Source organism: Lathamus discolor, chromosome 1 (genome assembly GCF_037157495.1).
Source record: "Lathamus discolor isolate bLatDis1 chromosome 1, bLatDis1.hap1, whole genome shotgun sequence".
Classification (NCBI taxonomy): domain Eukaryota; kingdom Metazoa; phylum Chordata; class Aves; order Psittaciformes; family Psittacidae; genus Lathamus; species Lathamus discolor.
The window spans coordinates 135,587,668-135,602,434 of NC_088884.1; the positions used below are offsets into that span (position 1 = coordinate 135,587,668).

General features: G+C 40.5%; 1 protein-coding gene across 3 annotated transcripts in view; it reads left to right on the forward strand.

Annotated features, from left to right (window-relative positions):
• DLC1 (DLC1 Rho GTPase activating protein) overlaps nt 1-14,767 on the forward strand; it is a 216,435-nt gene that overhangs the window by 103,373 nt on the left and 98,295 nt on the right. The window contains exon 1 of one of the 3 annotated variants that reach the window (XM_065696835.1): nt 11,769-11,941. The exons of the other annotated variants lie outside the window; for them this stretch is intronic. Coding sequence (XP_065552907.1) covers nt 11,827-11,941 — 115 coding nt within the window. The 5' untranslated portion in view covers nt 11,769-11,826. Of the gene's footprint in view, nt 1-11,768; nt 11,942-14,767 lie in introns of those variants that run through there. 3 annotated transcript variants of the gene reach the window in all.

The following is a 14,767-nucleotide window of genomic DNA, read 5'->3' on the forward strand; positions in this document are numbered from 1 at the left end:
GAATAGCAAACCAGAGTGCCTCATTTAAACCTCATTTAGTAGCATTTCTAACTTCATGGAGTAAATATGAAACATTAACATCTAAAAATAACTAGCTGGAGTTTTAGATTTCCTTTGTAAATGTTTAAGGTATGCTGTGCACATTTGTTATTCACAAAGGCTTTATTATGAATAACAGAATGTATCTTTCAGTTATGATGACTGCTTTAATCGTCAAGATTATTACGTTTGACACTCTCCACAAAGTTTTAACTTGCATCTGTGATACATCAAGCTTACAAAAGGTGAAATGAAATATTAGATTCTCTATCTCTTAAAGATTGGGCATTCGAACTTCTAACCAACAGTTACTGCAAGACTTCAGCCGAAATAGAAAACTCCAGAAGGTATGCTACAAAATAACATGCAACACTTAGGGGAGTATCACAGTTTTTTTCTTTTTTTATTAACATATATATATGTATATATAACTGTAGCCAATATCCTGAAGAAATACATACATATATATATATATATACATATATATATGTTTGGTGCAAAGACAATTATGTTTATTCTGCTCCATTAAAGCAGGACATAAGGAAAGCTCTCTCTAGCTATGTGATAGCTGAATTTAAATTGCCAAATGGAGGAATGCAATTAAAACTACAGTAGGTACACTTGTTCCCTCCTCCCCTTGCATCTCTCCCTCTGTTCCTGCCTCTGCTTCTCAAAGCTGTGTATACAAGTCTGCCTTCTGACCTTAGCACAGCTTTCTCATTCTGTATTACATTTGATGAGGGACCAACCATCTTCTACTCTTTTGTGAGGATGAAGCAGTGGGGTCAGTAAAAGCCCAGATGAGTCAGGTTCTCTTATTCATGCAACTTGCCATAGGGCTAGCAGTATCCCAGTACTGTGTTTGCAAAGACCTCCCAGGCTGTACATATGCTACGTGAGCTATTGGTCACTAGTGTTCAGTGCTGCGGAACTGCTGTGAAATAGTTTCTCAAAGGCTTGCCAATGGCTAAAACAAAAGGACTTTCAGAAAACGAATACGTCTAAAAAAGAGCAAATTCAAGTACCAAGTAATTATCAAGTATTTAAGGAAAACTTGCTAAAATTTTTCAGCATCAGGAAGATTACATATCCTTTCATTCCTTTTCCACAACGAACTGGGTTTAAAAGAAACATGCAAATAAAGCACCTCAATAAAGTTATGTAACAGACAACTCCAGAAGAAATGGTTAGAGCATGGCAGATCCCAGAAACTGAAACCTGCAGCCTGAGGAAGTTAAGCAATCTTAAAAATAAATCCCCAATCTAACTATGCCAATAAACGTTTGCACAAAAATGGAGCAAGAAGTTACCATCACAAACTGTCCAGCAGTGCTTTAATTAGTGAAATCTTGAAATCTACTGAGGATTTGTTCCAATACCTATCCGAAAGTTTAGCTTCAGTTTGGATCCTACCTCCTATGTCATTGTTTCCCTTGAAAATTCCAGGTTTTCTCCTGTTTTATCTGCTACTGAGGCCACAAACCAGAAATTCAGGGAGGGTTATATCCCACTTGCCTTCAACATGACAAACCAGCCTTCTGTAGAGATTGTGTTTCACAGTGTTGCAATAGCAGTAGCAGGGATGAGATGGGAGGATGATAGCTCAGACTCTTTACATCACTTAATAAAACACATATTACCCAGGGCAGTACTAATGAAGACGACTTACATGAGCCCCCTAAACTCCACTAAATCTTCTTAGGAATGAGCTTTTTCCATCTTACCCTGCAAGTGCAGGGGCTTTTTCTTTGGTTTAAAATTTCTTGCTGCTCTTTGATCTCTCTGTTCAGAATGATCTCAGTCTGTACTCTGAATTATCTCCATACTCACTCTCTGACTTAGATGAGTCCAGCTCACATAACACTCTCCACACTCCCATTCTGCTCACTGCTCTGTACACAGACACCAGCTGGACACTGCTAGATTATTTTAAACTCATTGAATCATGTTTTACAACAAAATTGATTTTATTCACAATTAGTGTTCATGTTGGCCACTGCAGCTGAGCTCAAAGACTTTGTTGCTTTAACACTTCATTAATATTGTGTTATTTTGTACAAGGGATGTCTAAAGAAGATGATTAAGGAATCTTAGTATGACTGGGTAAACATGAACAGGGGAGAGAAAGAGAGAGTGGGAAAGAATAAAAACAAAACAAGGAAGGAAAATTGCTAACTATGAAATAAGTTTATAAAGACAGAATTTGAATAGGGAGTAACGATAAGGAATTGCTTGTTTGGGAAATGTTGGGCTGTTTGTTTTGGTTTGGTTTGTTGGGGTATTTTTTTGCTGGGATCTACAATTTTCTATAATTACCACTTTACATACACCCATATTTGCATTTCCATTGTAAAAACCAACCTTAGGCCATGTATTTTATTCTATGAAATTTTATTTGTTGTGCCTTAATCCCACTGATAGGGCCACTCAAGCTATAATATAGTACTCACCTGACAAAAGGATATTTTATTATGGGCCTTTTGCATGTCAGGTCACTGCGAAGTAAGAAGAAACAATGCTGCTTAATACTATTTTGCTGTGGTAAAGCATAAAACATGGCTAATGCTGAAAACTAATCTTAGTTCACAGCCTATTGCCATCAACTATTCTGTATGAAAGAGATACAACAGAAAATTCTACAGCTCAAGATAGGTATTTGGAAGTGTTTGGACACCCCTACAGATTAATACTTCCATAAACTTCTCTAAGTAGGTGCCTTACATATGGCTAAATAGAATGAAGGTTTAACACTTTGTTTATCAATTGAATTTTAAGCTATGGCACCAGGGTTCAATAATGTCCCATTTTTTCTCATTAACATGTAGTATTTCAGAAAACAGCTGTCAGCTTGGGTAAGACTGGATTTACTAATAATGTAAAGATAGTTTATAACCAGTTACATTAAAAGAACATTCTAATATGGAACTTGCATGTACACTTAATATGTACAACTTAAACTGGAAATATATCTTCTATCATATTATTCACTTACTTCTTCACAGAATCACAGAATCACAGAATCCCAAGGGTTGGAAGGGACCTCAAAAGATCATCTAGTCCAACCCCCCCGCAAGAGCAGGGTAACCTACAGTACATCACACAGGAACTTGTCCAGGCGGGCCTTGAATATCTCCAGTGTAGGAGACTCCACAACCCCCCTGGGCAACCTGTTCCAGTGCTCTGTCACTCTTACAGTAAAGAAGTTCTTCCTGATGTTAACGTGGAACTTCCTATGCTCCAGTTTACACCCATTGCCCCTTGTCCTATCACTGGATATCACTGAAAAAAGCCTAGCTCCATCATCCTGACACCTACCCTTTACATATTTGTAAACATTGATGAGGTCACCCCTCAGTCTCCTCTTTTGCAAGCTAAAGAGACCCAGCTCCCTCAGCCTCTCCTCATAAGGGAGATGTTCCACTCCCTTAATCATCTTTGTGGCTCTGCGCTGGACTCCTTCAAGCAATTCCCTGTCCTTCTTGAACAGAGGGGCCCAGAACTGGACGCAATATTCCAGATGCGGCCTCACCAAGGCTGAGTAGAGGGGGAGGAGAACCTCTCTTGACCTACTAACCACTCCCTTTCTAATGCACCCTAAGATGCCATTTGCCTTCTTGGCCACAAGAGCACATTGCTGGCTCATGGTCATCCTCCTATCCACCAGGACCCCCAGGTCCCTTTCCCTTTCGCTACTTTCCAGCAGGTCACCCCCCAACCTGTACTGGTACATGGGGTTGTTCTTCCCCAGATGCAAGACTCTACACTTGCCCTTGTTAAATTTCATCAAGTTTCTCCCCGCCCAACTCTCCAGCCTGTCCAGGTCTCGCTGAATGGCAGCACAGTCTTCTGGTGTGTCAGCCACTCCTCCCAGTTTTGTGTCATCAGCAAACTTGCTGATGGTGCACTCAGTTCCCTCATCCAGGTCATTGATGAAAATATTAAACAGCACCGGTCCCAGCACCGACCCCTGAGGAACTCCACTAGTCACAGACCTCCAGCTAGATTCTGCGCCATTGACCACAACTCTCTGCCTTCTTCCTTTCAACCAGTTCTCGATCCACCTCACTACTTGATTGTCAAGCCCACACTTCTTTAGCTTATCTATGAGGATGCTGTGGGAGACAGTATCAAATGCCTTACTGAAATCAAGAAAAACTACATCTACCGCTCTACCATCATCCCTCCACCTAGTCACTTCCTCATAGAAGGCTATAGGGTTGGTCATACATGACTTCCCCCTCATAAAACCATGTTGGCTGTTCTTAATGACCCCCTCATCCTTGATATGCCTAGTGGTGGAGTCAAGAATAAGTTGTTCCATCATCTTTCCAGGGATGGAGGTAAGGCTGACCGGTCTATAATTACCCAGGTCCTCCTTCTTGCCCTTCTTATAGATTGGTGTGACCTTTGCCATCCGCCAATCCTCAGGCACCTCGCCCGTTTCCCACGACTTACCAAAGATGATGGAAAGTGGCCTAGCAATGACCTCCGCCAGCTCCCTCAGCACCCGTGGGTGCATTCCATCCGGACCCATCGATTTACAGATGTCCAGATTGCATAGCTGATCCCTAACCCAATCCTCATCTACCAAAGCAAACTCCTCCTTTGTCCTGACTACTTCTTATTAATTTTTTATTTACAGCTGTGCATAGACATGTTTTTTGCTTCCCTGTGCTGGTTTATTTATTGTTTTTGGAGCACACAGTGATAGTGAGACAGCAGTGCAGAAACAACCAGATAAGCTTACACTTTGAAGTGCACAGAATTCCAGTGTTAGCTGTGGGGCTACTTGCAATGCAGGGCCATAACGACACCATGAATTTTGCTATATATTGTTAATGTTCATTTGACATCATGTTTAATTTGAAACTCATAAATGTATAATAGAGGGCTACTCTGTTTACATAAACTCATCAGCACATACTTATGCAGCAAAAGGCATTAAGGTAGATACTTTGGCAAGATCATCTCAGTGTTAAACATTCCAACAGAATTCTTGAATGTGTAGATGTTGAAAAGTCCATGAAAGCAACAACAGTCATTGTGGCCTGAATCATGGCCTGCTGCTAGGGAAGGTGGATTTTGTGCATTTTCTTTGCAACTACTTCCCCACACCTCTGCTAGCATGGGGAAACAGTGAAGTGACAGCAGGCCATGCACTCTTCCCATTTGTGGAGGATGCTCAGGAAAATTTGTCTGTAAAATAGTCTACTATCTCTTCTCCAGATAGATTGCATCCATTTAGCTCCTAGGCTGTTCAAAGGTTGAGTACAGGGTGTTGACATGTGTCAGGGTACACTTTTCTGAGAGCAAAATATGCTGGTACACATAGTAATGAGGAGTGTTCTTCATTCTCATAATCAGCATCTTTGCACCAACCACCACCTGAGCTTTTATAATTATCTTACGTGCAGCTTCTGCTGAAATAAGCATGCAGAGCAGGTCCATTCTCTTTTGTCCAGTGCAGCAGAGCTCTCACTGGCGCAAAATACTCACAAGCCCTTTTCCACCCCAGCAGAGGGGAGTGAAAAAGACAATATGGAGGAGAGCAGCCAGTCACAGGAACCAGGGGTCAGATGATGGAGAAGGACATAACTGGGACAGGGATGGGGAGAAAACTGTAGAAAGCATGATGGAGCAGTCTTTAGAAGGCAGAGAGAGCAGCAGGAAGGAGCAGTGAGTAAGGGAATTTGGAAAGGACTAAAAAATGGAGAGGCTGAAGAGGTGAGGGTATCATACAGAAATCAGCAGACAAATCTAGCGTACGGGCTGGGAAGACTCGCAACCTGTTCTACGCTTTTTTTCCATCACTTCATTTTATCATGCAGTGACACTTGACAGAGAAACAATTCTAATATTCTCCCTCAATACCACTTAAGTAGGAGGCCAAAACACAGAAAGAGAAAATACTCTTCTTCACTATAACCCATATCCTGCCTGCCTTCCAAGTCTGGAGGCCTGGGCTTCTATAGCATGCTGATTTTCACTCCTAGTAAAAGAAATTAGAAAATAATGTCTGTCTAAAATTTTTATTCTCAATTTGGAAGAAAAAAGAAAAACTTTTCCTGGAAAGATTGTTTCATTAAAGTGTCCGCCTTTCTCCAATGATGGGAGGAAGGAAATGAGGATGACAGAGTGTGGCTGCCACTCTAAGACCACTGCTTCCAGGGCTACTAACTAAAGAGGCATGGGGAAAGCTGAGCACTAGAAAGTAGCCCATGGAACGGACAATTGCCCAGTTGTTTTTCACTCTTACACCCTGAATATTTTTACCTTATCTGATTTAACAACAGAGTTAGTGTTTTTTTAAAACCAAATCAAATTGAATAAAGAAGTGGCTTTGCCATATCGAGCATTTTGTTGGGATTTGTCACGCTTCTATTGAAACTTTAGTTTCAAGAAAGTACATTTTATTTGCCCATCTTTCTGTGGGAATTTCTCTAAATCTTTACGGTCTGCTCTGATTGGTGGCTACTTCTTGTCTAAAGATCTGGTATGTATCAGATTTCTCAGATACTGCAGATGTTGCAGTACCAGATTTTCTTTTGGAAAGCAACACACGTAGAAACTAAAATTCAAAGGGCTCCTTTCCCAGTCTGGTATCCTAGATAGCATTTGGAGACATCTGCTGAGAGATGAAACAATGACATATGCTATGTGCTCAGCAGTCATTTTTAATTAGACCTAAACCTTTGGTTCTGAATCTTTCTTTTGTTTGTGATACTTTTGGAGAGTCATGGCATTACCTCTCTGTTTTTGTAACAAGAGGAAAGATGATTGTGTGCATCAGATCAGGCAAGCTGCATAGACCACCCAGTGAAGATGGACTGAATTTGCCATACTATTAGTCACAGCCCATACGGAAGTCACAGCAAAGCTCAAACTGGCAGCATATTTAAAAAATGATGTGTCTGTGACTGGTTATGCATATTTTGAATGCATGCACCCTTCCAGATTCAAGGGGACAGAATCATATAGATGAACCACAGATAAACATAAGAATTTGCACATTCATAAACACTCAGAAGGAAAGCTGATGCATTTTGAGCAAGCCTGAAGAGAGTGAGGCGTGCATAACTGTTTACTTCCTAGGACCAGGACATTGCTAGAACTAAAAATGAGATCACCATTCCCATCCTTCCCAGTACCTGATACATTCTGACTGCTCTGTTCATTAAAGAGGAAAGGGGATCTTTAATGTTATCTTTGCAGACTGAAGTATGGATAGAATCACTAAAGGACAGAAAACAGATATGTTTGGCAAGCTTAGATCCTTCAGCTTGAACTGCTGAGGGGTGGTAAGGTTATAAGGAATTAGCTTCTGCCTTCCTTAGCTGGTTTAAGAACAATGAAAGGCACTTTACAAGTAGATCCAGCCTTAAGAGGAAGATTGGAGAGGCCCAGCTTCACTTGTATTAACAAGGCATTTCTATAAATATTCCTGAACAGAGAAGTGGGAGCAGTCAGTGGCTGCAGTCCAGAGGCAGGCTAGGCATGGGCAACAGGAAAGACGCTGTCCTGACAGCAGCGGTGGCTGGCCCAGGAGTACAGGGCTCGGCCTGGCTCCAGGCCGGCTGGGCAGGCAAGTAGGGATCTGGCCCCTATAAATATTTGCTTCTGGAATTCCAGAAAGACTCTTCCCTGGGCATGCATGCTGCTCTGCACGTGTACATGGGCGCCTGTTTCCTGAGGGTATACTCATGTCACCTTTCTCCCCGAACGCTGGCTGCTGCATTCCACTCTTGTCAGCAGCAGACCCCTCTCCTTCAGATTCCCGTCATATTTTTAGTCCAGCACACATTTTTGTTGACCCATCCAGTTTACCTTTTGAGCATAAGGATTTATTTGGGTTTTTTTAATCTCAGCCAATGAGCAGAATATACTGACTAAAGTAAAAGAATTTTGGAAGACAGCTGGAGTATTGACTGCGCTATGACTGTGATAACTATGAATATTATTCAAATATAAAACCTGTGCCTGCTGGTGATCTTCCTTAAGTTTCCAGACATATTGAAACCAAAAGATAGAGCTACATAATAAATTTTACCCAGATGCTGGTTGGTAGGTTAAGACTTTGCTTATTTCTGCATGGATCTTGCCATAGTACCTATATACAGCTAATTGGATTGTAGACTTAAGGGTGCATAAGCCATTTCACAGCTAAAGAAAGGTATTTGTTTTCTGAATATTTTCGAGTAGATTTTCAAAAAGAGCAGCACAACATTTTGCCATTTTCTTTGAAAACATTTTCTTTGCCAGTCCATAAATCTCACCATTAAAACTTTTTTTCTTTTCATGTCATTCACAGTCCTTCAGTTTAACTGGTTTAACACATTTTCTCATAAATTCATCTAATGCATTCATGTTCACTGACATCAGGGTTTCACCAGATGAGGTCCGTACATGTGTTCTTGGTACCATTGGCATCCTCTTCCAGTTCAGACTGTGATCATGAGTTTAACAGACAAATGGAGGAAGCTTTTCCATATACACAATCTGAAGGTAACTGCAGGCATGCGACTTGGGTAGATGTCTCCCTACAAAGAACTACGCCTGAAAGGGGATAGGGAATATGTCTGACCTGAAAGGGAAAATATCACTACATAAGCAGGTATCATTTGGTCAGTAACATTTCTCCAGCAAAGAGCTGTGTCTGTGAATGCAGGAGGAGCTTGTAGGGCTCTCAACACAAGTATCAGATAATGGCACAGCTGCTGGGGCAGCTTGGCAGCTTTTCCTTGAACGCATGGGTGTGTTTCGCAGCACAGAACCGAGCCACTACCGTCATGGCCCTGCTGCCCCCAGCTTTCAGTATCCCAGCACGCTGGATTTTGTGGATGCGTTTTCAACATCTTTTGGGTATTGAGAGGTCCAGATCAAAACTGAGTGCATTGCTGTACAAGGGGCATCATTTAAATAATGCAAGAATAGAAACTGAAGTGCAGCTGTGCTCTGAAGCCTCCTTTTAATATGTTTTAAAAATCATTTTATACTTTTATATTGTATGGCAAACTTTTATTTTATGACCATAGTGAATGGCATGCATCTCAGATTTCTCTGTATGATTGCTTTTAACTGTCTTCCCCATTAAATCTCTCAGTCTACGCTTCTCCGAAACTAATGTCCTTTTATTTCCTCTCCATGTTTCTGGCCTACCTATACCTAATTGTTTTCCTGTTCATGGTCCAGCAAGAATTTTCTGACATTTCATTAAATTCTTTACACAATCTTACTCTATATATGTTGTAACATCAGACAAGCAGACTCCCTTAGCCTTCCTCCTTTCTTTGCTACAGTTTATCTTTACTTCTCCTTTGCCCTTTGTTGGGTCATTCTGACATTTTCCAGCCCATATAGTTGAACTGGTTGCACCGTTTTAAGTATTTTGAGCTGTAACATGTCTATATGTGTGACAGAACCCACAGGAATTTTCAAATAATTAAACCTTGATCAGCAATATATATATTGCTCTTTTTATTTTTAAATTTTAAAAAGTTGGTTTAGCTGCTAAAATGAATACTGATTGGTGTGTTTTTATTGACATTTTAGCCTGGATCAGGTGTAAGCTTTTAAAAAAGATCTCCTTACATTGTCCTTTGGTTCATAGCTCCAAGCAGTTTTGGAGCATATGAACTGGATGGCTTTCAGTTGAAACTAAATCAGAAGATGCACCCTGGTAGTGTATTAGTGATCTCCAACCTGGGGAGAGGATCCATTCAGTTCATGAGACCCAGGCTGAACTAACTAAAAGTTCAACCTTGAGATGTGTCAGAACCTTGGTAACACTTATTTTGCTGCATAAATCCACTCTTTCTGGGTTGTATTGTTGGTAACATAGATGGAGCCACTGGTAGCTAAAAATCTGCTGCAACTGCTTTCTCCCTTGATGCCTTCTGTTCTCCTCTGTCAGTGGTACTCAGCTGAAATATAGAGGTATACACATTCAGTTCCAGATTTAGGTATTGCTTACTGCATTCTCATTTTAAAGTGAATTAGTGCTCTTCTAATCAGGCAACTAATAGAAGCAATGGCATAGGTCACCTGAACAGGGTGTATGTGCTTCAAAGTACATAGATTATGCTCTGGTCATCATGTCAGCATTTGCTATCTAAACATCATTGCTTGTTCTACAAATAAGTTTTGCCAGATTAATTAAAAAAAAACTCTCCACCCAAACCCAACACACATTTCCAGAGTGTGCAGTCATATTGAATTTCTCAAGAGAATTGGCTGCTGCTTTCTCCATCCAGCTTCAAAATGTAGGAGGGCTGTAATGAGGAAAGTAACTGCAAACTGGAGAGATCCTTTGCTGCTCATGGTTTTGTTCAAAGTTGTACACAGGACATTAGTGTTTGCAGATGCTCTATAAAGATAAAAGACAAAGGCCTAGATGGGAAGAAATTATGATCTGCATTAAATAGATGGTGAGGCAGTTCTTCCCTCAGTTACACTATTGCAAAGCCTGTAAATTCTTTTCGTTGTTGGAATGAGATCATGGTTTGTCTTAAAGGAAATGAAAACTGGTGAAAATTAAGGGAACTGAGAATGCACTGGGGAAAAAAATCAACAAATAAGAAAGTGTGAAATAAATTATCTAGAATAACAAAAAAAGAAAAACTGTTTTGTTCTTAGGAAGGAATTCAAAGGGAGTAGAAAACCACAGGCTGAAACTCGTGATTCTGTAATTTGATCTGTGTGCCAACCTTGTGAGGTTAATCAATCAATTTTAATGATAACATAATACTTCTCAAGAAAAGAATGGTATCTGACTTTAACAACTGTATTTGCTGTGAAAATGAATGACTCCACCTTGAATTAACATGAAGACAACTTTATTCAACTGTTCTTGCTTTCCCTGGTAACAAAGGAGATTAGGTTTTTAGGCTGGGATCTCTCACCTCTTCACACATTACCATACATAATAGTAGAAGGGGAAATTGAGTCTCAGCTACCCCTTTATTCCTCCCTCTCTCCCTCAGGGAAGCCACAGGACACAGTAATCAGTTAAAAAGGTCAAAATAAGCAAGGTCAAATGGCTTCATTTACTGTGACTATTAATCTCAGTTACATGCATAAACTTTTTACATATGGGACCTTATCTTTCCCTTCAGCAAAGATGTGAGGCCTAGTTCACTCTCCTTTTTTTGTTTTTGTCTCCCCTTTCCCTCTCATTTTTGTATTTTCATCCCTTTCTTGCTGCATTGGCATGAAGTACTACATACAGGGAACTCGGAATCAGTCCCTATTCTGTGCCACAGATAGGATGATATGCAAGAAAAATACAGTAATGAAATAAAATACCTGAACTGCAGAGGCTTAAAATTACTTTATCTCTTTTCTATTTCTTACCTTTTTCATGTCAAAACATGAAAGATTACCTGAAATATCAGTTAAGGAGGGAAATATTATCCTAATAAATGAGCATGCAAGTATGCGCCTGGTAAGTTATTTGATTAAACAGGAAGCTAGAATCCTATAGATATCCACAAATAAAGCCCCAAATCTAAATGACTGTATCGTTAGCTCATTTGTAAACTGTTCCAGATGTAAGATTTTGGCAGCTTTCCAGTAGGCTGGCTGCAGTCTGAGCTTTCCTGCATCCGCAGTGAGAACTGCAATGCCTGACTCTTCAAGGAAAAGCTCCACAGGGCTCATGACAAATTATATAAAGTAACAACCTGCCTGCCTGGCGAAGAGAAATTCAGACAGATCCCTGGGCAAAGAATGCCCTTTTTCCTGGGGCTAAGCTACAGCCGTTTGACTCTGGATGTGTGATCGATCTGCATTATGCACCACCCAGTGAAAGCCCCTCTGAGAAGATCATTTAGTGATCATATCAGGGACTCCACTGCTAGAGCTTTGGATGTGATCTGGAAAAACACGAGAGACAGACGACTGGCAGGTGAGAAAGGATATTACATAAGTATATTTTAAGATTCAGAAGGCACCATAATTAACAATGCTAATTACTGGTATCATTTGCATAACGTACCGCTATCGCATCTAAGTATTTCTCCAGCCTTTTGTTTCTGTGTCATGTTACTTCAGTGCTATGCCTGTGCTGGAGCTGTGTGTGCTCCTTTAATGAGATGACATAAGCATCAATTAGAAGCAAAGGAGCAGAGAATTTTGGTGCGATATTAAGGTGCAAACTCCTCAGACTGAAGTGTGCTGAAGCATTTTATTTTGCTGTTAGGTCAGACCCTGTGCTTTACTGCCTTGATGTGCTTCAGTGAGTTGTGTTACGGAGTGGTTTGCAGCCAAGGAGTGTGTCAGTTGGAATATCTGGGCTGTGCACTGAGCAATTACTGGTATTTCCTCTGGCAAGGATTTCAGTGCCGTGAGTTCCAAGTGAGTGTCAGGTATGCCAGAGCTATGCTTCTGAGATATAAATTACCAGCCAACTATATGGTTGCAGTTCATATTTTTGTTTTGACTTGCAAATACTCAAAAACTCGATGCAAACCGTGACACAGGGCTGGAGAATGTAATTTAGCTTGCTTTGTTTTCCTCATCTGTTATTGTCTGTTAGATTGAATGCTTCTTGTTCACCCTGCTGGGGTTGTTACTTTCATTATTGCAGCACTCAGAGGTTTCAGAAAAGGCAGCAGAAATGCACAGTGGGTGTGACTTGTCAGAGGGATCGCTTTGGTTTGTTTGTATACAGTGGGGGTGGCTTATCCGAGGGGAGGAGAAAAGTTAATAATGATAAGATCAGGGATGAGATAGATGACCAAGAGGCAGACCATATGACTCACTAATGTAAACTGAACTTTCACATCATTCTCCTGCATTTATGTTTTGGAGAAATAAGAGCAGCTAAGTGCCCCACAGACATTTGTGATGGTGCACCAATTCCAAAACTGATTACATCAGGTAATCAGGCAGTGAGTGATCACAGCCTATAAAGACACACAGGGGCAAAAGCCTGTTTTAAATTAGAGCAGTTCATAAAAACCTTGTTCTGTCCACTGTGTTAGTGGCTGGATCAATTCTGTGCCTGTTTGCATGGATGTCAAAGGACAGTGAGTTCCCTAGGCAGAGAACCTCATCTTTACCACTGTTTTACATGGTCACATTTACTTTAACGCTCAGCACTTAGTCACAAACATGGCAGTGTTATGAAAGTGCTGGACATTAACCTCTCTTCCATGGCAAACTGAACCAGGCAGACAGCCCATTTAATCTCTCAAAGGTATGTTAGAAAACTGGACTTTGGTCACTTAAAGACTGCAGGGCATGGAACAGCAGTCACAACGCAGGTCCTGATGTTCAGGACATTGCTGTAACTCCGCTGGAAGGAGCATTGACAAGGAAGAAATTCTGAGTAAAAAGGCATGGACATTACACACATCTATAAAAGGGAAGCTGGTGGGGCCAAGTCAGCCTTTGTTTAATCTGCATGTTGCCTGGTCAGCTGGATGCTTGTTTGCCCTGACATTCATTTCCATTCCACCTGCTAGAGATGTTTATGTAAATGCTTTCAAGGGAGCTTTTTAATTTATAGTTAAGTTCAGAACGGCATTTGCATCAGCAGACTCCAAGTACCTCTGGCCTGTGTCTATGTAAGACAACTACTACTGTCTTACAAAATTGCTTTTCTCTCATCAGTTCACATAGGAAAGCATATAATGACATGCTTTTTATGACTTCTGTATGTGACCTACTTATGAAAATATGCAAGTTTTATCAGGATCCAAAAAGGCTTTGATAATCGTATATATTTAACTTTGCATATGATTGTCAAACATTTGGGGGATAGACAACAGCTAATTATATTTCTTGAGACTCTGTCACATTCCTAGAAATGAGGAGTGAACGTGAACCCTCTAGCCTCTTTAGCTGTGCTGATAAGGGGCAGCATGTTTTTATTCTACTTGGCAGATGGTTATAAGCTGTCACAGTTTTTATCAATACAAGGCTTAGATGTTACAGGACCCTTGAAAGCAGTGACAGTTCCATTTTCCAGGCTGTGCTGGTGATGTGGGCTTGTCAGTCCACTAGTGTATTTGGGCCACTGTCAGTCAGAAAGTTAGAAAATCATCAGGCTAAACCCCCAACAAGCAGTGCAGTATTTAACTGGAGTAGATATCAGGCTGTATTCCTGAAAATACTTCATGAATAACAGATTCAGGAAGAGAAACAAAACAGCAACAAGTTGTGTTCCTTTTCTGTTTGCTCTCCAGAATATCAGCAGTTTAAACTGCTGACTACCTAAAAATGGTAAAGAAGGGTCACGACGCTGAAATAAGAAATCCACTTAGATCAGCAATTTCTGTTATCAGGACACGCCTTTTAAAAAAGCACATGATATTTGCAAAAGAAAGAAGAAAATGTGAAATATGCCTTCTTCATGGTGCGTGCAAGAAAAAGTAATATTTTGCCTGTAAAAAAAACCCCAGCCTGCACACAGAAATAGCAGATAATACAATCTAATCTGATATAATCATTGAACAGGCAGTACTAGCTACCTCCTAAGTGGGAAGAATATTGTGGAAAGTATCTTTGCCATTAGATCATGTAGTCTTAATGACACAAACGAAAGGTAGAATTAATCCTGGACAAAAAGAATCAAAAGTATTTAAAATGCTATTAACATTACATGGAACTAAAAGATTGTAGCTAAAGATGCTTTGATTTTGAGTGGGCACCATAAAGGGAAAGTAATGAATATAGACTGTCCTGTCAGATGACCTCTGCATGCTGTGCTACCCTGGCCATGATGGAG